At 38.3% G+C, this 22,313-nt stretch overlaps 2 protein-coding genes across 2 annotated transcripts; one reads left to right on the forward strand and one right to left on the reverse strand.

Annotated features, from left to right (window-relative positions):
• The first annotated feature begins 297 nt into the window (after nt 1-297).
• LOC127617805 (thioredoxin-dependent peroxide reductase, mitochondrial-like) lies at nt 298-3,540 on the forward strand. The gene is made up of 7 exons (XM_052089894.1): nt 298-430; nt 824-941; nt 1,083-1,224; nt 2,190-2,325; nt 2,575-2,678; nt 2,866-3,031; nt 3,295-3,540. Exons 1-7 carry the CDS (start codon nt 395-397, stop codon nt 3,343-3,345), a joined length of 753 nt encoding a protein of 250 aa, XP_051945854.1. The 5' UTR covers nt 298-394; the 3' UTR covers nt 3,346-3,540.
• Nucleotides 3,541-4,101: 561 nt separating this feature from the next.
• Nucleotides 4,102-22,250, reverse strand: LOC127617784 (transmembrane 9 superfamily member 3). The gene is made up of 15 exons (XM_052089857.1): nt 22,040-22,250; nt 16,224-16,419; nt 15,662-15,784; nt 12,958-13,118; nt 11,973-12,050; nt 11,671-11,802; nt 11,185-11,351; nt 7,806-7,900; nt 7,475-7,605; nt 7,059-7,198; nt 6,772-6,840; nt 6,533-6,679; nt 6,229-6,312; nt 5,908-5,984; nt 4,102-5,767 (listed from the first exon to the last, which is right to left on the reverse strand). The coding sequence occupies exons 1-15, from the start codon at nt 22,130-22,132 to the stop codon at nt 5,700-5,702; spliced, it is 1,761 nt and encodes a 586-aa protein (XP_051945817.1). The 5' UTR covers nt 22,133-22,250; the 3' UTR covers nt 4,102-5,699.
• Nucleotides 22,251-22,313: the final 63 nt, after the last annotated feature.

Genomic DNA, 22,313 nt, shown 5'->3' on the forward strand with positions numbered 1-22,313 from the left:
CTGCTAATGTCACGTGCGCACAGACAGCTTCCAATGACATTCAAGCACGACTGAGGACGCTGACACCTTTATAAAATAAATATGTTCTAATGTACCACAAAGTCCGCATTCAATGCTAGTATATTGATTGAACGGCATTAGTATTGTTACAGTAATAGTTAAATTAGTTAATCCGGGTAATTATGCATCACTTATTAAACGTTTAGAATAAGTATACATATGATTTTCAATAAAAAAATTATTGTGTAAAATTATTTAGAAAAAAAAATATTTAATACCTTTCTTGTTTACAATAAGTGCATTTAAGGGCGAGCTGCGCAACAAATGGGAAAATAGTGCGCAGCTTTGATGCTAACGGTGATCTACGCAGTGCACTGTTGAGCACATTGTCAACATGGCAGCCACCATCGGGAGGCTTCTCGGGACTTCTGTAAGTTTCATGTTGTAGTAGTATCAATGCCTTTGCAGTCAAGTGTTGCAGTGTATTTTGTATTAGTATTATTATTTACACTCAAATTAAAGTTCGAGTCGTCGTTTAGTTTGTAGATACGTTTTGCGGTATTTAACCTTTCTACGTATTATATAACGTGCACTGTCAAATGAATTGTCAGAAGTTGTGTGACCGGTGTATTTATAAACCGTTGTTACGTACGTAGTATGCAGACCTTTTGTTATGGATAAATGGGCACACGTGTGTCTGTTTTTTATTAGTTGTTTTTACAAGTGCACTATGTTAGTTCACTGCGCTATCTGTTATAAGTGATATGATAACCGGCGTGCACAACGGTTCTTTCATGACTGCATGTCCTCCCTTGCACAACAGACAAAAAGAGTTACAGTTAATGGGCTGAAGGCCTTCGTTCCTCGCAATGGATCATCAGTGATCAGGGCTCCACAAACCCTTCCCTGCATTGCTGCACAAAAAGCTTGCTTCTCAATCAGTAAGTCTAGAAGAGTAATTAGAAGTCCACATTTATTAAACAAAAGAATAAAACAAATATCAGCTATGGCTATCTTTGTATTTTTTGCATTGGAAATGATATCTTAATTACACCTCCATTGTTTATGTTTGCAAATTTCAGGCGCTACTAGATGGGCTCCAGCAGTCACTCAACCAGCACCACACTTCAAAGGCACAGCTGTTCTTAATGGAGAATTCAAGGATATCAGCCTAGAAGATTTCAAGGGCAAATACCTTGTCCTTTTCTTCTACCCACTAGATTTGTAAGTTATTTGTTGTAATTGTAAATTTTCTTTATAATGCGCTCTGTTCTGGACAGAGAGCTCAGTTTCGATGCTCATTTTTCCACCAGAAATATTAAATTATTCAAAGATACATTGCAAATGCAATTTGCACAACACATCTTCTGTGATAAATATGTGTTTGATTACTGTGTTCAAAGCTATTTTTATAATTTTTCTTTTGGGGCTTAAAGTGAAAAATATCATGCGGTGTGACCGTCTGGAGACATAAAAAAATCTGCCTCATTAAAAGCTGCAATTCTTGAAAAGAAGAAATTTTGGCATGAGTAGTGCATCTTTTATCATTATTTATAAAAATGAGCAGTGAAAACATTTTATATTAAGATTTAATATTTGAAAAACCTTTGTCCACCAAATCAAGGTCATGTGGTGTAACTAACACGTGAAACAAAATTGAGAGGAGCCCCTTAGCTGAGCCCCTCTCATGACTGTGTGTGAAGCTTAAAATATCAAATATATATAAATATATATTTTCATCATTAAATATCAATATTTTGGCATTTTTTTAATGAAAAGGCACATTTTGTTTATATGCAGGAACCCTGAGAAAAACTTCTTGATGTTCTTTACTCAAAGATAGATGATATTTGTTAGAATTGAAACGAATGATTATGTTGTGTACATGCAAGGAATGTATTTTAATACCTTTTACTTGATGGTTATGCCACATTACATACCATACATGTCATTGACCCTTATAATGTTTAGTGGTCATTACACAAAAATATTAAGTATTCAAGAGAGCTGTGTAATACACATAAATATGAAATGTGCATATGCTGGGAATACAGCATTTAGTCATGCTTAGGTTTGCGTCATTATAGCTAGAACATTCTTAGGAACACGTCTTGCATTATAATTACAAATAAGTGAATACGTTTCTATGAAGTCATTTTAATGTATCTTTATTTATTCCCACTTGGCAGCACATTTGTCTGCCCTACAGAGATCATCGCTTTCAGTGACAAGGCCAATGAGTTTCATGATGTTAACTGTGAGGTAGTTGGTGTGTCTGTGGACTCTCACTTTACCCACCTGGCCTGGACCAACACCCCGAGAAAGGTATATGCTGCTGGTCAGGTTTGGTTTCCACCTCCTCTCCCTCTCTTCACTTTACATATTGATAAATTGTTTGAATTAAAATTGCACAATATACTGTGCAACATGCAGATACGTTTTACATATTCAATACATTCTCAGTTCTCTAAATAGGATCAAGGGTTTAGATCTGAAATTGGCATCAGAAATGCCTAACCCATGGCAACTGCTAAGCTCATTAACTGAACTTTTGCTACTCTGGTTTTCCTGTAGAATGGAGGTTTAGGGAAAATCCACATTCCCTTGTTGGCTGACCTCTCAAAGCAAGTCTCCCGAGATTATGGGGTCCTGTTGGAGGGTCCTGGAATTGCTTTAAGGTAGCAGGAATTACAAAAGTAACTTGTGATGCATTTCTTATTATAGCTGACTTAATTTAGACATTTTTAAAACCTTTTTTTATAATTTCTGTAATCTGTTAGTTTCTTCTTGTTCATTGCTTGGTGGGATAATTTTTTCTTTTTAAGAGGGAATTGATCCATCACCTAGTGATGTTTTACTTTATAGGGGTCTTTTTATTATTGATCCAAATGGAGTGATCAAACACATGAGTGTAAATGACCTGCCGGTTGGGCGCTCTGTTGAGGAAACCCTCCGTCTGGTTAAGGCCTTCCAGTTTGTGGAAACCCATGGTGAAGTCTGTCCTGCCAGCTGGACCCCGAAGTCGCCCACTGTAAGGCTTTACCTATTTTAACTGTCATAGTATTGTCACACTGTATCTAAAATGTAAATATACTATTATATACTTAAATATTACAATTAAAAAACTCGTAAAACCAAGATTTAAAGTGAATCAAACATTGTTATACACATGTATTATTATTAGCTTTCAGTTGGTGCGAACTGGTAGGATTTGGCCAGCAGTAAACTTTGTAATTCTGTTGTTTTTAGGGCTTGTTGAGGTTTAGACTCATTAGCATTTTTTGTCGGTTTTAGATCAAGCCAACTCCAGAGGGCTCAAAGGAATACTTTGAGAAGGTCAACTGAAAACCCCAAAACTGCTGGTACTAACAGATCATGCAGATCCTAGCAGTTAACTGAACCATCTTGCTCTGTTATGCACATTGCAGTAAATTAATTTGATTATTTATAGAATTTATGTCTCTACATATTGGGTGTAGAATCGGTTTTGATTCATGTATTTGATTAGCAGTCTAAATAAAAAGTGCATTATCTATTGAATTTGTCTTCAAATTAATTTACCATAAGAGATTCTCATTCAAAAGGCTTCACTTTTAGACCAAACCAAAGCGTTTTCATTAGCCACTTTTTGGCTTAGATGAAAGGTGGAGAAAAAAAAAAAAAGTCCAGATGTGTCAAAAAATATAGTCCCCCATAATACTTCATAAGCATGTGGACTATATTAGATGTGTCATACTTCATGTGAATCTTAAGACTGTCAGAAACGTCATGATGCCTGGATTTTCTAACAATAGAGGATCATGATCCATAACCGCAACAGTGCTGTGATTTACAATATTGATATTTGTATTGCACATTTGGTTCCTATGATAGTTCACATTTGCCTTGGTTACAAAAGAGGTTTGCAACCTAGTGGTTGAGAAATCCTGCTTTAGTACATATTCAAGAGACATTCCCCATAGCACAGCCTGCTGTCAAATTCCCTGCTGAGAGGTACAAAATTCTCAAAAACATTTTCCCATTGAGTACTCTGCGGGCAGAAGTGTCCAATTATGACATCCTTCCCTTCATATAAAAAAAACAATGCCTACATAACCTCAAAAACAATGTTTATTTCTTTTTGTCCATTTTACAGCAAGTTAATATTGTTTAAAATGTATTTTTAGACTTCACATGGAACATGACATGAAGAATCAGAAATGAACATTTAAACTGGGAGGAATGAGATTTAGAAAAAGGCTTTGCCACTTCTCAAACTTTTTTTTAGTTACTGTATTTACACAATGGAACATAAGAAACAAAAAAGAACAACAGTTTGGTCTAAGTGTTCTGCACTTAGTACCCATGAAAACATCCAGTAAAGTGTACAATAACTTCTCTTTGTACAGTATGTCTGCAGAAAGCACGTGTGCCTTGTGTCTGACAGTCACAATTTTAGTTCAGATCATGGATACAAAATTAAGCATGAGGGCTGAGACAATGAACAGCCATTAACTCTTTAAATAATAATAATAAAAAAACAGCTGATGATTATCTCCTCTATGAGCAGCACAAAGTCAGTGAAGCACTTGTTTTTCTTTAGTTCTACAAGATGCAGGATGATGAACTAGGGTAGTGATGGGGGTCACCTAAGGTGTAACGATGATGAAAAATAAACAGTCTGATCTTATGATTTGGTGAAAACTTCATGCATTATCAGGCAAGATGCAACTGCCACCAAGCCCACCCCGACCTTCAAAACAAGGAAAGAAAATCTTTTTACTGGCTTTCCATAAAAGAGAGAGAAAAAAAAACACCCTTTAATAAATCTGTACAACCAAAATACATTTGGGGATCTACATCTAGTTACATTAAGGTTATATACATGGTCACCCCCCTCCATATATTATATTTACGAGCAGACTTCATTCAAACCCAAAAGATAATATAGGACTGAACTGGAAAAAAAGATCACATCACACCACACAACCCTTTAAAACAATCCCACCAAATCGTTATTTCAGAAACTGTTTTTGTGGTGCCAGGTTTAATGCTCTGGTCTGCAGATCTAAACTACAGTAAAACAGATCCCCTCAAAAGGAAGAGCTAAAACCTGGTTGGTTCACATCATATTGATTTATCTCTCATTAAAAAATTTTTTTTTTGGAATTGCAAACCATATTATGCTTTTGGTGTGATACATAAATGTGTAAAACAATACTACAACAATGGCATTGTACGACTCTGTAATACAAAACAGACAAGCAAGAGGATGGACGTAAACCCCACACTGCAATATTCTCATACAATAGAACAAATGCTCTCAATACACTTTGGCCTCTTCACTGAAGAGATCGAAGACTATTCCATCAATAAAGATCTGTTCAATGTTTTTGGGGTGCGATAGAGTTATAAGAAATAGGAGCAACATTGTGGTGAACATTCTTTCCCCTTTTATCTGCACTTAGTGTCTACATTTCCTCGAGAGGGAAAAACGGAAAGCAGAATAAAATAAAAAATAAAAATGATGTCCTGTTTATTTCACCTTTCAGTTTACCCTTGTGTATGCATCATGTCACAACTTTTAATTCACTGAGAAAATGGAAAACTAGATTTTGTACAAGATACCACAATCTCTTCTTGCAAAATAAATGGAGACTTTGTGCCCACTTTGATCAGGAGGAGGTATCAGCTGATCTGCCATATCATTTTCAGAATTTCTAGTCGATTTTCACATTTGTGTAGATCTTCCTTACAAAGGCACTGGTTCCCATGTAACCCACCGCTCCTAAGAACAAAGAGATAATGGGTTTATGTTAACAAATAAGTTGTATAATTCAAAATCACCCTCTCCCCTTTAACAGGAACTCAGAATTAAGGTGAGGGAAATTACAAGGCTGTATACACCATTTTACTCTCTGTACTAACCACACATAATTCCCAGAGCAGTACTGAACACAGCCATGTAGCCAAAGTAGAATGACGTCTGAAATAAGCCATACATCCTGGGAAGAAAATATAGTAAAGGCTTGTTATTGAAGGAATAAGACCCTACAGCTACACAGACCAGTAATACAACAACAATGTTTAATTAAAAAGGGTGAAAATTGTGGTATTACTATTAACATAACTACCAATCTTTTTAAGAACCCCTTTGCAATCCTGTCTATTTAGGGTAACAATTCACTTGAGTATTCATGTATTGAGCTGCAATAACCATGACGTTTGAAGAAAATGAGATAAACTTACTTTGTCTTGAAGAAATAGTAGTAGAAGGAGTACATGTAAACATAAACTGCTGTTGAGGCAGCAGAGAGAAAACTTGTCCACTGCCTGAAAAAATAAAATTAATTATTTTAATCCCGTTACATGATTTCATCCAGCTATTTTCGTGATGGATTCACATTCTTCCAATACATTTAAACTAATCTGTGATCTTATTCCTGGTGAGTTAGTTTCCAAAGTACTCTTGGGGAAATTTGAAGCATAAATTGAAAGTGCCAAGAAAAACAGCACTAAAAAGACAATACAGCAGCAAGTGACTGCTCCTTACCATCTATAATCTTCTGCGTTGAGAAGAAAGTAGGTGCAGACGATGGTTACACAGACTGTCACAATGCACAAGATCACCAACACAAGCATCATAAATCCATAGACATAGTAAATCTTGTAGGCCCAGAAAGATGTGAAAATGAAGTACCTGAAGTAAAAAGTGAAAGGGTTATTTTTATCTTAAAGATAATCATGTTAATTTTGGGTCCAAATATAGACAGAGACAATATACAGACTTACATCTCTATGAATATTGACCCAAAAGGAAGGATTCCACCAAGACAGACAATAACAGCTGGCTCCATAAACCTGCAAAACACAGAAATATTTAGTAATAAAACAGAGGACTAGTCTCATTCTCCTATGATAATTAGATTGTATGTAGACAACCTTTATAATGTTTGACCATTACATAAAAATCACAGAAAAGAAAACACCATGCACAGGTATATGCAAAACACACAAAGAAATCAAAGACAACCAGAAGGTATGAGACAGCCTGTGGTGCAAATCATGGTTCAGATTACCATTTCTTCTCTGGGATGGGCCTGGGTACAGCATTGACCCTGCAAGGGAAGTTTGGCTGGCCAGAGAGGTTCCTGCCCAGGATTGTCCCCACCAAGTTTAGAGGTAGAATGACAAAGAAGCAGATGCAGCAGACTGCAACCTGATCAAACAAACAAGAAATATAGATTGAATTTCAATTGATGCAACCGGATTTAGATCAAACTATGAATGCTGTAAACCATCAATTTCATGTGTACCTTCAAAAAGATTAGTATGACACAAATGTGCTTACAACAAAGTTCAATTGTTGAAAATTGAAACAAAGCCATCCCGGTTGTAAAAACAGATGATCGATATATACACACATATAGGTACATTGATACTGTTGTTCTACTACATGCTGTATGAAGCAGAAGAAAGAAGAAAAAAAACTCACCATGGTGCCAAATGGGATGGCTCTGGAGGCATGGTAGTAGATGGCGATGAAATTGATGAAGAACGCTGTGCCACACACCATGGCAGGTATCAGAAAAGCTCCTATAAACATTTGCTTTATCCATCTTCTCCCTGCCCAAATATACAGAATAATTGGAACATAAAAATCTAATTTACACTGGGAAAACAAAAGACATTAATTCACATTTTACAATTACTAGAATACCTTCATTAGAATAACTTTGAAAAAGATCATTTTTGAGACACAAAAAAAGAAATGGTTAAAAAAGGAAATTGCAAGCTTTCTGTATTGCATATGTTAGTTTGCATACCTCCTTGTTTAGCGTACAGACTTCCACCAAAGTAACCATTGACTGGGGAGGTGGCAGCATACACAAATATGGCAGTACTAAGCATGGACCCTCTCCTACAATGGCAAAAATGAAACTATGAGCTTCTGCTCTATGTCAGGTTCAAACTATATCAGAGAATTAATCACAATGCAGGTCTACTAGATCAGAGTTGCATAAATGTTCAAACGTACTGTATATTAGAACTCATCATCATCATTATTTACATATTTTAATGACAGTCGTATAGATTAAGTTACTGTCTACAAACTAACGTTAGGTTGCAGCGCTTCAATGTCATTTTGGCACCCCAGAAAAAACTGCTGTCAATGCTCTTCGTTCAAAATGAGCTGAAAAAGCCAGATAAGTGCTATTTGTAGTGATGACACCCCATTTCCAAAAGATTATTGGAGATTTGGGCTATTTAAAAAAATATTTCTACCCAATTTGGAATGCCCAATTGCGTAGTGGCTTGCCTCAGTCAGGGTGGCTGACAGTTGCCTCTGCGTCAGAGACGTCAATCCACACATCTCATCATGTGGCTTGTTGAGCGCGTTACCATAGAGACGAAGTGCCTGTGGAGGCCCACGCTATTCTCTGCAGCATCCACGAACAACTCACCACATGCCCCACCAAGAGCAAGAACCACACATTATAGTGCCCACGAGGAGGTTACCCCATGTGACTCTACCCACCCTAGCAACCGGGCCAATTACATGTACAACTAAATCATACAGATTTAGCCCCGCCCCCACCTCGGCTACTCAGACCACATCTCTGTTATGCCAATTCCAGCATACAGACCGCTCGTCAGACGCACAAAACTGCTCCAGAAGCAGGTGAAAACCTGGCCAGAAGGAGCCATCTCTGCTCTTCAGGACTGTTTTGAGTGTACTGACTGGCACGTTCAGGGAGGCTGCAACATATGGCGACTCTACCAACTTGAAGGAATACACAGCATCAGTGACCAGCTACATCAGCAAGTGCATTGATGATGTCACCTTCACCAAGACCATCACCACATGCTCAAACAGAAGCCGTGGATGACTGCGGAGGTGCGTGCACTGCTGAGGACCCGAGACTCCTCCTTCAGAGCAGGCAACAAGGCTGCCCTAAGAACAGTGAGGGCCAAACTGTCCCGGGCCATCAGAGAGGCAAAGCGCACACACACCCAGAGAATCCACAGTCACTTCCAGGACAGCGGCGACACGCAGCGCATGTGCCAAGGCATCCAGGCCATCACCAACTACAGGACAACATCAGTTGCCTGTGACAAAGATGCCTCCCTTCCAGATGCACTGAACGACTTCTACGCTAGGTATGAAGCACAGAATGACGTGGTGGCGAGGAAGACCACCTCTCCTCCAAACGACCAGGTGCTCTGTCATACCACGGCTGATGTAAGGAAAACTCTACGTAGAGTCAACCCACAGAAGGCTGCTAGACCAGACAACATTCCTGGCAGAGTGCTCAGACGATGTGCAGACCAGCTGGCAGATGTTGTTACCGACATCTTCAACATCTCTCTGAGCAGCGCCATCGTTCCAACGTGCTTCAAGGCCACCACCACCGTCTCCAAGCCAAAGAATTCTTCAGTGTCCTGCCTCAACGACTACCGTCCCGCCACACTCACACCCATCATCATGAAGTGCTTAGAGAGCCTCATTTTGGGGCACATTAAGACCCAGCTGCCCCCCTCACTAGACCCACTGCAGTTCGTGCATCACCACAACCATTCAATAGATGACGCCATCGCCACCACCCTCCATCTGGCCCTCACCCACCTAGATAAAAAGGACTCATACGTTCGAATGCTGTTCATAGACTTCAGCTCAGCATTCAACACAATCATTCCTCAGCACCTGATTGGAAAGCTGAACCTGCTGGGCCTGGACACCTCCCTCTGCAACTGGATCCTGGACTTCCTGACTGGGAGACCTCAGTCAGTCCGGATCGGGAACAGAATCTCCACCTCCACCACCACCACACTGAGCACTGGGGACCCCAGGGCTGTGTGCTCAGTCCACTGCTGTTCACTCTGCTGACTCACGACTGTGCAGCAATGCACCGCTTGAACCACATCGTCAAGATCGCCGATGACACAACCGTGGTGGGTCTCATCAGCAAGAACGACGAGTCAGCATACAGAGAGGAGGTGCAGTGGCTAACGGACTGGTGTAGAGCCAACAACCTGTCTCTGAATGTGGACAAAACAAAAGAGATGGTTGTTGACTTCAGGGGAGCACATAGTGAACACTCTCCGCTGAACTTCGACGGCTCCTCTGTGGAGATCGTCAAGAGCACCAAATCCCTTGGTGTTCACCTTGCGGAGAACCTCACCTAGTCCCTCAACACCAGCTCTATTACCAAGAAAGCCCAGCAGCATCTCTACTTTCTTCGATGGCTGAGAAAAGCACATCTCCCACCCCCCGTCCTCACTACATTCTATAGAGGGACTATTAAGAACATCCTTAGCAGCTGCATCACTGCCTGGTTTGGGACTTGCACCGTTTCGGACCGCAAAGCCCTGCAGAGGATAGTGAGGACAGCTGAGAAGATCATCGGGGTCTCTCTTCCCTCCATCAAAGACGTTTACAAAAAAAACACTGCATCCGCAAAGCAACCAGCATTGTGGATGACCCCACGCACAAACTCTTCACCCTCCTGCCATCTGGCAAGAGGTACCGAAGCATTCGGGGCCTGTGTAACAGCTTCTTCCTCCAAGCCATCAGACTCCTCAATACTCAGAGCCTGGACTGACTCTCACACACGCACGCACGCACTATACCTGGCTGCTACCACAATAACTGCTTTGTGCATAGAAAACTCATAGTATGTTATGTTTACATTTGGCATTTTTAGAAACGGTCATCTTTTTGCACTACTGTGTATTGGTCGGTGCTGCACTGTCTCTCACTGTGCCCATTGTCCTGTTAATTTTTAGTAATTTATTGTACTGTCCCATACTTTTTGCACACGTTTGCATGTGCACTTTATATAGTCATGTTATTTAGTCTGTGTAGTCTCATGTGGTTCTGTGTTTGTCCCATGTTGTTTTATGTAGCACCATGGTCCTGGAGGAACATTGTCTCGTTTCACTGTGTACTTTACTAACTGTATATGGTTGAACGACAATAAAAACCACTTGACTTGACATTGTAGTATTATATAATTATTTACAGATATTAAAATCACATCTCATATCTACCACTGAAAGCAGCTGCTTAAAAGAACCCGGAAGCGTGGTGGCCTGCGCGGTGTGATGTCTCAGTAATTTAATCTATACATGCGAACTAAACTATTAGTTCCTGATACGGGCAAGGAGTTCATTATTACCCTAAAAGTAAGGAGTGTAACTCACTCTGTATACAAGTCCTCAATCATGGCCAGAATAATGACTATAAGGGAAACAGAGAAGATCTGACATCCAGAGCCAATGAGGGAGGAGAAGATCAGAGGGTGACTGGATGGCCTGAACACATCACCATGAACCTGTTTCCATCCATATTCATCACCAAGATCACGATCCTGAGAGCAAGGAATAAAAGAGATAAAGATGGCAAGAAATACAGAGGGTGGGAGAGAGAATATGTGTTGAGTTTAGTGATACAATGGAGAGAGGAATATGCTAACCCTAAAAGAGTCTTGGCATGACATTATGGAGATAGAGAGTAATTTTTATAAGACCTGAAACTATTGACTATAAGTCATAGTGGGGTCAGATTTCATCACAAAGACAAGATGAACCAAATTAGTAAATTAAAGGTAATAGATAAATTAGTGCAATTCATTCAATCAGACAATAACATTATATGGCCCTCTCTGAATAGCAAGTGTAAGTGATCACCATGTCATCCATTTCCTCTTCTTTGCTGTATCTGGCATAGTCTTTCCTTAACGTCCTCATTAGAATCATTGAAACAAGGCCCACGAGGAAAATCACCATCATAAAGGAGTTGAATATTGAGAACCAGTGAATCTGTCAGTTGTAAAAGCATGAAAAACACATTTTATACATCAGTCAGCATATTTCATATAAGATGGGGAAAGAATTTTGTACTTTGCTTTGAATAATCTTTTAATCAAAACCATCTTCTAATCATATTATGACAACATGAGAAGCACTAGCAAACAATATGCAGCACTTACTCTGTGTTGAAAGAAGGATGGATCAAGGTATTTGTCGAATCTATCCTCGAATTTCACATCAGATTTCTTCCATTTCACCTGTGAATATTACCGTTAAGACTGTAGTCACACAACACATGGTAAATTCAAAAGAATAGGATAATACAGCATTCATTATCTAAGGCAACACGGATATATTTCACATAATAAGCATTGGGATTGATTTTGCATGGGCAATGTAGCAATGCTAACCGTGCGTTCAGACCAGAGGCGGCGAGAGCGTCAAATCGACCGGAAGTCATTCATTTTCTATGACAGCCAGCGTCTCTCGGCGGCGAGAAGTGGCGCGGCGAGTCTTGGACGGTGTGGGCGTCAGAGGAAAGTTCAAGTGCAGCCAACATTATGATAATGAGCTTTGACGCGGTTCAGCGGCAACCTATTGGAATATAGAAGTGCCCCACTCTAGCGAAGTCTAGAGAACACAACCGTGCAAACTTTGGTTCCCACCAAACATTAGTTCCGAAGACAAAATGGAAGAGAATCTGATTATTGCCGTGGCAGGTTTTCCCGTAATATTTGATCTGTCCCTGTTTGCTTACAGGGATATAAATAAAATAAATAAACGATGCGTGGACAAAGTTGTCTGAAATTGTTGGTGTGCCAGGTGAGTTGATGAAGTGGTTATTATGGTTTTTATAATATTATATAATAATATATTAAAATATTTCATGAGGATATACACTACTTGTGATATGTCATCAAAAAGATACCCGACGACATGTCTGGATGTTTTGTGGCCCTTTTAAATATAGTTCACAAAACCAAGCATTCTCAACAAACGTTGCCGCCTATTTCAAATACGTCAGAGCATCCACAAATTTTCGATAGCATTGTTGGCAGGGTTAGGGTACTGAAAAATGCAAATTATAGACAAACCACACAATAGTTTCAAAAGAACATTTTGCAGTATTTGCAGATTTCTCAGGTTCAGGAAAGTTTTACTCACTGAGTAAGACATGGCAATTCTTGTGTTTGGCACAAGCTTGACTTTCCCCTCGCTGGTCAAGTTAACATCCACGATTCTATTCCCATTATATCCGATCTCCAGCTTTTTGTAAGTCCAAAGATAAAAGTCATCCCCATTCTCGTCAGCTTCACCAACAATTCCTTAAATAATCCCAGAAAAATACTTTTACAATACATACAACAACCAATGCATTTTTGTATTTTGTAGTAAAAGTCCCTGGATTTATTGTGAATAATTCAGTGCATGTTCTTCTGTCATCAAAACGTAACTTTCTCTGCCTCTGACACTATTTATCTGTCGATGTAACAAAGGCTGTGAACTTTTCACAATTCAATCTATCAAGAATGTATAATATAAAGTCCCAATTTACATTAATTCCCCCTTAAATATTCAGTTTCACCAGAAATACATCAGGTTTCAGAAGTTACAGTAAATGCATTGCAAATAGACTTTCAAGATGTCTTTAACTAAAGAACCACTTGAGCAACCATAAAAGTTTTGGGAACCTGGTAACTACCCATATTAAGGAAAAACTTGGTGGCATGTTTCAATAACATTCCCAACTGTTTTCAACAGAAAAATAAAACTGAATCTCTGGTTTAACAGAGATCACATTTAGGAAGACACTTTTGAGTGATTAATACTGTTAAATGATAATGTAACAAGTCCCCTGGAGGGAAAAAGCAAGTTTAAAAATACTTCAATAAATGTATTTCCCTCTCAGACACTGACATTTTTAAATATAGACTGGACAAAGAGGTTTGCATGGCTTTTTGAGAATAAATAAATGGCTTGGTGACGACGGATTAAGAACTGAGAGGCCCATGGGCCAGTACCACCATGCCCAATGAAAATAATAATAATACTGCATGACACTTTCATGTGTTCTTACATTTATATTTACTTTCAGATTATGAACTGAGCCAAAATCAGGCATTATAAATAGGGATGTGCACGGACAGTTGGATTTCAGTTAAGTGTTCGACGTGCCTGTTTTCAAATACCAAAATCACTATTCGGTTATTCTACAAGTGTAATAGAGGTCTTCAGCCCGTTCTGAGTCCGACGATACCTTCGGGTTTTGGGCCAGGTTCAGGTCAGTTTTTCCAAGATGAGTTAGGGAGTGTTCACACATGTGCTTGCATCGTCTTTTAGTAGTTTTTCTAAGTAAACGCACTCGATGGACTTTTTTTAATCCTTGCGTAACATCTAACTTTTTTCAGCGTCCTGCGCAAGACAATTTTTTTAGACACTGTGTTAAGTGAAAATGAACTTCGATATTTAGAAATGCATCTCAAGACATCTGCATTCTGTTTCACCATTTGTTGCTCTGCATCTAGCTTTTTCAGCGCAGGTGTCAAAACAATTGGACAGTCTTAAAAAAATTCAGGTTGCAAAGACGACTTAATGTGACTGTTACACTGTTATACATGATTCTAGATTGTTTTTCACCTAGCAAAGTTTCAGCGCTTGATAAATGGTGAGCCACCATTTTTTCGGCCCTTTGCTCTTGTATGCAGACAATAATTACATATGTTAAACGCTAAATCATTTAAAAAACAAAGCAATCCACCGCACTGTGGTTTTATCATTTAAAGATCCATGTATTGTGCCATTTAGGCTCATAGCTCACTTTGCACTTTATTCCCTGGTAGTTTGTGTTTGAGGCATCTTTGGCAATAAATGTTCCTTATTCCCAAGTCCCGACAAATAACAGAAAAACTGTTTGTGAACTCTCGTGTTTAACCAAATATTACAAAAGTTTAACGTGCACATCGTTGGGCTTTTATGGCATCTTTTGCTTTTTCATTAAACATTTAGTGCCTGCAGGACTTAAAAATTCCACATTCTGTTGCATGAATTCTATCGTATATACATTAGCAAATTAATTTAAACCATCAGCTTTGCAAGAAGACTGCATCTTATCTTTGTGTTTGGAAGAGTTTTGGGAATCAGAGGATGTTTTAAAAGGACATTTACGAGGATGTATAATAGATATCCCAATAAAAAAGAAAAAAAAAAGAAAAATTAATTTAGGGCAAGGACCCATGGGTTTAGAGGACCATGGGCAACAGCCCAGTCGGCCCTGTGGTTAATCCGTGCATGGTTATCTGAGGTCCAAGATCTATTAAAAACTTAGAGGGAGAAGAATGCCAATTGATGGTAAGCTAACAGATGATGTTTAATCTTCTGGACCACAGAAAAAGAAAGGAAAATTGATTTTGTGTTCCCTTTTTTAAAAGCAACAGAAAAAGAAACACATTACATACAATGATTTTTCACACGTAGGGTGTGATTGTACAAATGTACCAAAACAAACCACCTTTCCTAAAGCAAACTAATAACCTACCCCTTTTCCACCAACAAAGTGCAAGTGCCCAGTCTGGCCCCATTCCACACGTTTCCACCAAAGAAAACGTGGTTCTTGAATGATTGTATTTACAAATATTACATCAATTGACTGCTATGATTTTTATTCATTCTGTTAACGGACTACAGCACCAGCACCATTTTAGTAAAAATGGGCACAAGCCATCTACCATGTGTGCAGCATTCAGTGGTCTATAAACACAGGAAAAAATCTGCTAGGATAAGCAGTGTTTGGATTTTGTACACTTAAGAGACTTGTTTTGACAATCCCTTTGTCTTTTTAGATTTTGCCAAGCATTTCTGAGCTACTCACCCCAGATGGGAAGGTCATCTATGTACATTTGGTACCAGTAGTGGTTTTTGATGGCATAGACAAACGCATCTCGTTTAGCTTTGTCCAGCTCAATTTCGCAGTATGTTGATTGCATCACCTCGTCTGTAAAAGACAAATCCAAATTCCATTTTTATAATCACCTCAAGAGCAGCAGAATCTCATTCTTTCTAACCTTTTGTATGTCACGTGTTTGCAACTATGCTGTCTTGCAAAGGTAAAATGAAGTAACCACATTTTGTCAAAATAGAGTTATGCCCAAAATTAGGTCTTTTACAAGATGATCTATCCTGTGACAGAAGGTTTTAGCTAAACTTCAGAGTAAAGAGATTCAGAGTAAAAAATGCAGCAAGTACAAAATCCACACTAAAGACAAAACACTTAATCCATTTTTCTCATTGGCATGTTGGTGTAATTTATGTATTTTGCCTTTGCAGGCTAGTATGAGTGTACATTACATACTCTGTTTTGCGATAGTGAAATTTCTTTCCCTGCTTTCAGTAAAACTTTGACATGCTTCAATTGACGAGGTTAAAATCTTTACCTTTGAACTTGATATCCAGACCACTGAACTCCAATTCAACTCCTTGCAGTGCCTCTCCTAACGTCTCATGATAATGACTAATAGTTTTCTTGGTGCCCACACAGAATGGTAGGGAGAAGTACTTATAGGTCTCCTGTCTGTTGTGATAAGGGCCCACTGTATTCATCCATAGTACCACCTCCTCTTTATCGGTGTACTGCAGAAGAGAGACAACATTCATCAGCTATCTGTTTTAAATCTCAGAGTATCTACTTCTCTGTAACGTTTGTAAAAGCCTAAGATGGCAATTTAAAATACAGTTTTCAAATAAACAGAAAATAAGAGAGAGAGATTTAAATAGCCTGAATGCTTTGTGATGATTTTACCCATTTTAATTGTATTCCAATCAAACAACCAAAAGCATATGATGAAAACTTATGAGCGATGGGTTGCTGAAAATGATGGAAAAGAAACGCTATAAATCAATAGATGTAAAACTGTTAAAAATGTGCTTTACCAGCTTCATGTGCATCACACATCTACTATTGCCACTAATAGCGTAAAAATAACTTCCATTTCATTCAAACTGGGTTAATAAAAAAATAAAAATAATTATAATAATTTCCCAAGTCACACACTCTCTTATGTCCAGGGTAGGGTGGCAGCAGTATACCGGTTTCACGGTATACCACTGTTTGAAAATTGACTGTTATCAGTACATGTACATTTGCTTATCTACGGTATTGAGAAAAAAATGCAACTGGACAGAGAATCTCACATACGTTTGCGCATCTCCTTTCCTCCTTGTTTGTCTATCAGACTCGTCAACTTGCAACACACACACACGAACGCAGCAGAGAAAATGTCAGAGAAGCGAGGCGAGGGGGTCTGACATGAGTGTGTGTGAGGTATATTTTGACAAAATGTTATAGTTTCATTTTAAATAATATAAAGGTAGAATCTATTAGACCTCATTTTATATCAACAGTGGCAGTTGTAGTTAAAATTTTAAGATGTGTTTCAGCTGGAATTTATTTTTCATAAATGCATTAATTTATTATTTAAGACTAGCACAATGACCTAACCATGGTAACAAGGAGCCTTTCCTTCTGTGTAATATGTGTATAAATATGTAATATTAGTAAACATACAGGATAATAATGGGTTCATATAAGTAAATATGCTCTTCAATTTTTAAAAGGGGAGAGACAACTTCCTGTAGATTTTGTTGTTGACATCAACAACAAAAAGAGTCACTTGAGGCATGTCCTTGTACTGGAAAACCATGAACAAAACTATACAACATAAAAGGAAATGCAACCCAGGATACATTAAATACAGGTTATGTTTAATCTATGGCAGGTTGACACTTGATTTCAAATGAAAAATCTGCATCCTGAAGCAAAACCAGTTGATAAGCACTGAGTTAAAGGTACAGACAGGAGCACCTACAGTATATGTTCATTATTAATAATCATAGGACATTACTTTAAAAGCTCACACAGCTGATGTTATTTTTCATTTAGTAGTTCATTTAACATGCTATGCTAACATGTAAACTAACATGCTTTAGTTATATAACATGTTATAGTTAAATGCCATTTTTATCATGTTTATAATTTGATTTATTATTATAATTCTGTTAGCTTTCTTATTTTTCTATTTAATTTATTTTCAAAAGGGAGACATTTTTTACACATCAATAAAGTAAATGGTTTCAAGTTTCAATTATAATAAAGTGTTTGCTCAAAAATAAATAAATAACCCTTCTGTTTTCACTGATAATAGTAATTGTGTAATACCGTATTGTGGCAGGGTGAAGGGCGGGGCCGGGTCGTGATCCTACGCACCCGGTCCCGTATTAGGCTAATCAAGCCTCCGAGGTATAAAGGTCGACTGCAGGGTGTCGTGCGGGAGAGAGAGAGAGTTAGCGGACATGTCCGTCATGTGTGTTTATGTTGTCTTTTAAGTTTACCATTAAACTATTATTTATATCGTCAAGCCGGTTCTCGCCTCCTCCTTTCCATTGAATACCTTTACACGTATACCGTGATATTTTCTGAGATAGTTATCATACAGTGAAAATCTCATACCGTTGCAACCCTAGTCCAGGGTAGTGTTGTCAAAAGTACCAGTACTTCGGTACCAAGTCAATAAATAAAAAAAAAGATGGAACGATATCAGTGCTTCTGCAGTTCTGGTAGTACAGAGCACCAACTCAATCTGGCACCAGTGCCCAGTATGACTGACACCCGACAGCTTTAAAAATGCTAATTTTGAGCGGGTGTTCCATTACTCCTTGCACTGAAATGGCCAATTAAACAAATAAAAATCATTACATGTCCTAGTGTGATTAGTTAAACCACTAAGGGATGCAATCTTAGGGGGTCTGGGTTAACCCACACATGGAGTCCCAAGTTCTAATCCAGGGCGTGCCGAGTGACTCCAATCAGGCTTCCTAAGCAACCAATTGGCCTGGTTGCTAGGGTGGGTACTGTCATGTTGGGTTACCTCCTTATGGTCACTATATTGTGGTTCTCACTCTCGGTGAGGCACGTGGAGAGTTGTGCGTGGATGCTGCGGAGGATAGCGTGAGCCTACACGCGTGCTAGGTCTCCGTGGTAATGCGCTAAACATGCCACATGATAAGAAGCGTGGATTGACTGTCTCAGATGCTGAGGCAACGGAGATTCATCCTCCGACACCTGGACTGTGGCGTAGGCGAGTCACTACGCCACCAGGAGGACCTAGAGTGCATTGGGAATTGGGCATACCAAATTGGAGAGAAATGTGGGGAAAAGAAAAAAAAAAAAAGAAAAAAGGATGCAATCTTAGTGTGGAAGAGATGCATACATTGAATGAATGCATAAATACGTCCGCTCAAACACTGGAAACTCCACAGACATTGGGAATCATTCACGTTGTATGAGATGACAGAGCAGTGCACTAATCCACTGTGAACCACATAGCACATGTAAACTATATATTTATATAATAAAATCACAGCATTTGCATTTTAATCTCAACTCCTCTTTATTTATATCGCATTTAAAACAATAGAGTTGACTAAAGTGCTTCACAGTAATACAATGTAAAACATAACACATTTCAATATTACCACAAACGCAAACACCAGTAATATATAACACAAAATACAAACACTTCCAAACTGTGTCTTACATTTCATTTGTCAGACTCAAATGCCAGTGTAAAGAGATGAGATTTCAGAGAAGACGTGACTTAAGTCTTCATGTCGCAAACTGTTTATCCGGAAAGTGAAGATTCAGGCAAAAAATATGTCATAATAAAAGCACATTTCAAAATATAAGCTAGAGCCCTGAAATACAAGAAATTGAGAGAGAAATATATTACAACTTTATGGTAAATTGTAATATACACTGTAATAATAATAATAATAATAATAAAGTAATATAATCACAAGCAAGACTGCTGTTTGAATAAAAGTGCAAAAAAATGCAATGACATGTTGGAAAGTTCTATTTTACTTATTAAATGGTTTAAGAATGAATTGATTTGGACACCATTTTGATGATGAAATTAAACTAAAACTTCTAGTTCTGGAAAATAATAATCATAATAATAACAAAGGAAAACATGATTTGGTTAAGAATAAAACAGATATCAGTAGGGTGCTACATAAAAACACTTAAGCAATGGATTCTTGATTGAAAAACATTTGAAAGAACATGTATTTATTTTAATCTATTATTTAAATTGAAATGAAACTTTTTTTTAATATGTTAAACAGGTGTGTTCTAAGGCACATTGTCGTATTAGCACATTTATGCTGTGGTACCAAAATTGGTATCGAGAACTGTGTAATTTAATAATAAGTTACTATTTATATATATACTGAAAAAACAATCAGCATACCTGAGCAACAAAAATGTAACATTACACACCTTTTATATGGTAACATGATACCACGAGTAACCAAATACTAACTAAAATACTTAAATCAACCGATGCACCAAAAAAATGTATTGGTGATTTATCTAAACATTTTGAGTAATTGGTTACATCTGGGTGTTTAAAACAGCACGTAAACATAAAATATACTGCATTCAGGTAACATCACTGACAAAAAAAAAAAAAAAGAAAAAAAAAGGGTAGGACGCTCATTGATAATACACATACTAAACGCCAGCTGCCAAACCAGTTATGACAAATTTCTGAACAAAACTGTTACAGATACATTAGCCTAAAACCAATGTAAAAGTTGAACAGCCGGTGGATGCGTAATTCACAACTTGATCTTAGCTCAACCCGTATCTTATCTTAGCAGTGTGAATCAGGTCAGGAGGATACTTGATGTATAATCGAGTTCATCCGTAATACCTGTGCAGATTCCAATGTATTAGGAAGGCCATATGACACAGGAAGCAATGCTTTTTGTCACTTGTTCATTAACACCATGTTGTATTTCTAGCAATTCACTATCTTGATGCATTAGACCATAAAGTCATCAGACATAATCTGGTACCCACTAGACAGCAATCTTGATGAGTGTTTAAAGTATTCTGAAGAAAGGCAGAGATCCTGTAAATCAGGGAGCATTACGGCACATCTGAACAAATAGAACAAAAATAAGCATGCAGCAGTGCTGTCAGGCTGTGAAATCAAAGTTGTTTTATAAGTTACACAACTGATGTATGTTAGGCTATTTGAGATACACTGCACCTCAAAACCGACACAAAATAGATTTTATAGTGATTAATGCTCTGTTCATTCACCTAATGTTCAAATAATATAACATTGATTTTGATAACAGACCCAAGCACTTCTGCACATTACAATTCACTTACACAATGCACATATACCACATTTGTACATACGTTTTTCACTCCTACTGTGTATTTCTTTCAATAACTCTTTATTTGTATTATCTGTATGCGTTGTCATATTATCTGTCTGCTGGAAGCTTCTGTCACCAAGACAAATTCCTTTTGGAATTAAAGGAGACAATTACCATCAGAAGCCACATATACCTCGGAGACATGACACCTGCCAGGTAAGGTAGACAGACCTATGTGTGTATGAAAACATAGTATTAACCAATCTTATGTGGTTGGCTATATTGAACTCCAGTAAAAGTTGTTAACCACAGTTAACAAAAAAACATCCCTGCCAACGTCTGTTAATTAATTCTGGAAGCATCTTCGGGACACAAGAGATTCAAGCGCTCCTATGATGCCCAAAAATGTCATGACTGTAGACAGCTCATTAGATTTTGGAGTAAGTATGTGAAATGTAAATTGAATTATTACGTGACACGTGGGCGCACTACTAGGACACTTAAATCCACCTCAAATGCAACGCAAACGTTATATCAGTAGGGCTATCAGAACGTAGCAACGATATAAATGCCTTAACGAACCGGATATGTGTGTGCAAACGAACATATTGAAGCTAACGTTGATTAACCGATCATTCTTCGTAATCTCGCGCATACACAAAAGAAAAACGTAAAACATTTCGATATCTTACGCTAAGAATGACAATATATTGGCATGCCAAATACAACGAGTCAAAATCGAGCACAGTCCTGCTGTTTGCATCACATAATGCCATGGAATAGCTAAAGATAAGCTAGCCAGTTCAAGCTAAAGCTAGTTAGTTTCTGACCACGTAGCAACTGATGTTCTTATCATTTGTTCCAGCAGACACATTCAAATAAATTCGTGCGTATTTTAGATTTTATTCTAGTCCTTTGGTGTTCGGCACTTTTGTCAAAGCAACCAGCCTAATATCCATCGTCTTTTCAGGCTATACACACAACATACACAGATGGCTTCCCGGGCCGCAACTCCTCTTACCTTGTGTTCGTGTTCATCTGCTCGCGCTGGCAGTAGTGAACTTAAAACAGTCGTCAAGACTGCCACTGCTATTTTCCACCTGGAGAGCCCCATGACCTCCTAGGTTAAGTTCTCCGACTGATTTGAGAAGGTATCTTATTTGGGGGGGCTATCCCACCTTTCTTCTTCCTGGTTCTTTGACAGTGGTTGCCTTGAGATGGTCGCATCCGAGTTTGTCGTAAAACTATTTAGCGTGTGATCAGCGCGCTCTGCGCTGATTGGTGCGGACAAATCA

This window comes from Xyrauchen texanus, chromosome 24 (genome assembly GCF_025860055.1).
Source record: "Xyrauchen texanus isolate HMW12.3.18 chromosome 24, RBS_HiC_50CHRs, whole genome shotgun sequence".
Lineage (NCBI taxonomy): Eukaryota > Metazoa > Chordata > Actinopteri > Cypriniformes > Catostomidae > Xyrauchen > Xyrauchen texanus.

Coding starts and splice junctions, on each gene's coding strand:
- LOC127617805 (XM_052089894.1), top strand. CDS start 395: ATGGCAGCCACCATCGGGAGGCTTCTCGGGACTTCT. Junction 1,225..2,189: donor TTCTTCTACCCACTAGATTT/GTAAGTTATTTG, acceptor CCCACTTGGCAG/CACATTTGTCTGCCCTACAG. Junction 2,679..2,865: donor GGTCCTGGAATTGCTTTAAG/GTAGCAGGAATT, acceptor TTTACTTTATAG/GGGTCTTTTTATTATTGATC.
- LOC127617784 (XM_052089857.1), bottom strand. CDS start 22,132: ATGGGGCTCTCCAGGTGGAAAATAGCAGTGGCAGTCTTGACGACTGTT. Junction 7,901..11,184: donor ATTGAGGACTTGTATACAGA/GTGAGTTACACT, acceptor TTGCCATTGTAG/GAGAGGGTCCATGCTTAGTA. Junction 6,680..6,771: donor GGGTCAATATTCATAGAGAT/GTAAGTCTGTAT, acceptor TTTTTACTTCAG/GTACTTCATTTTCACATCTT.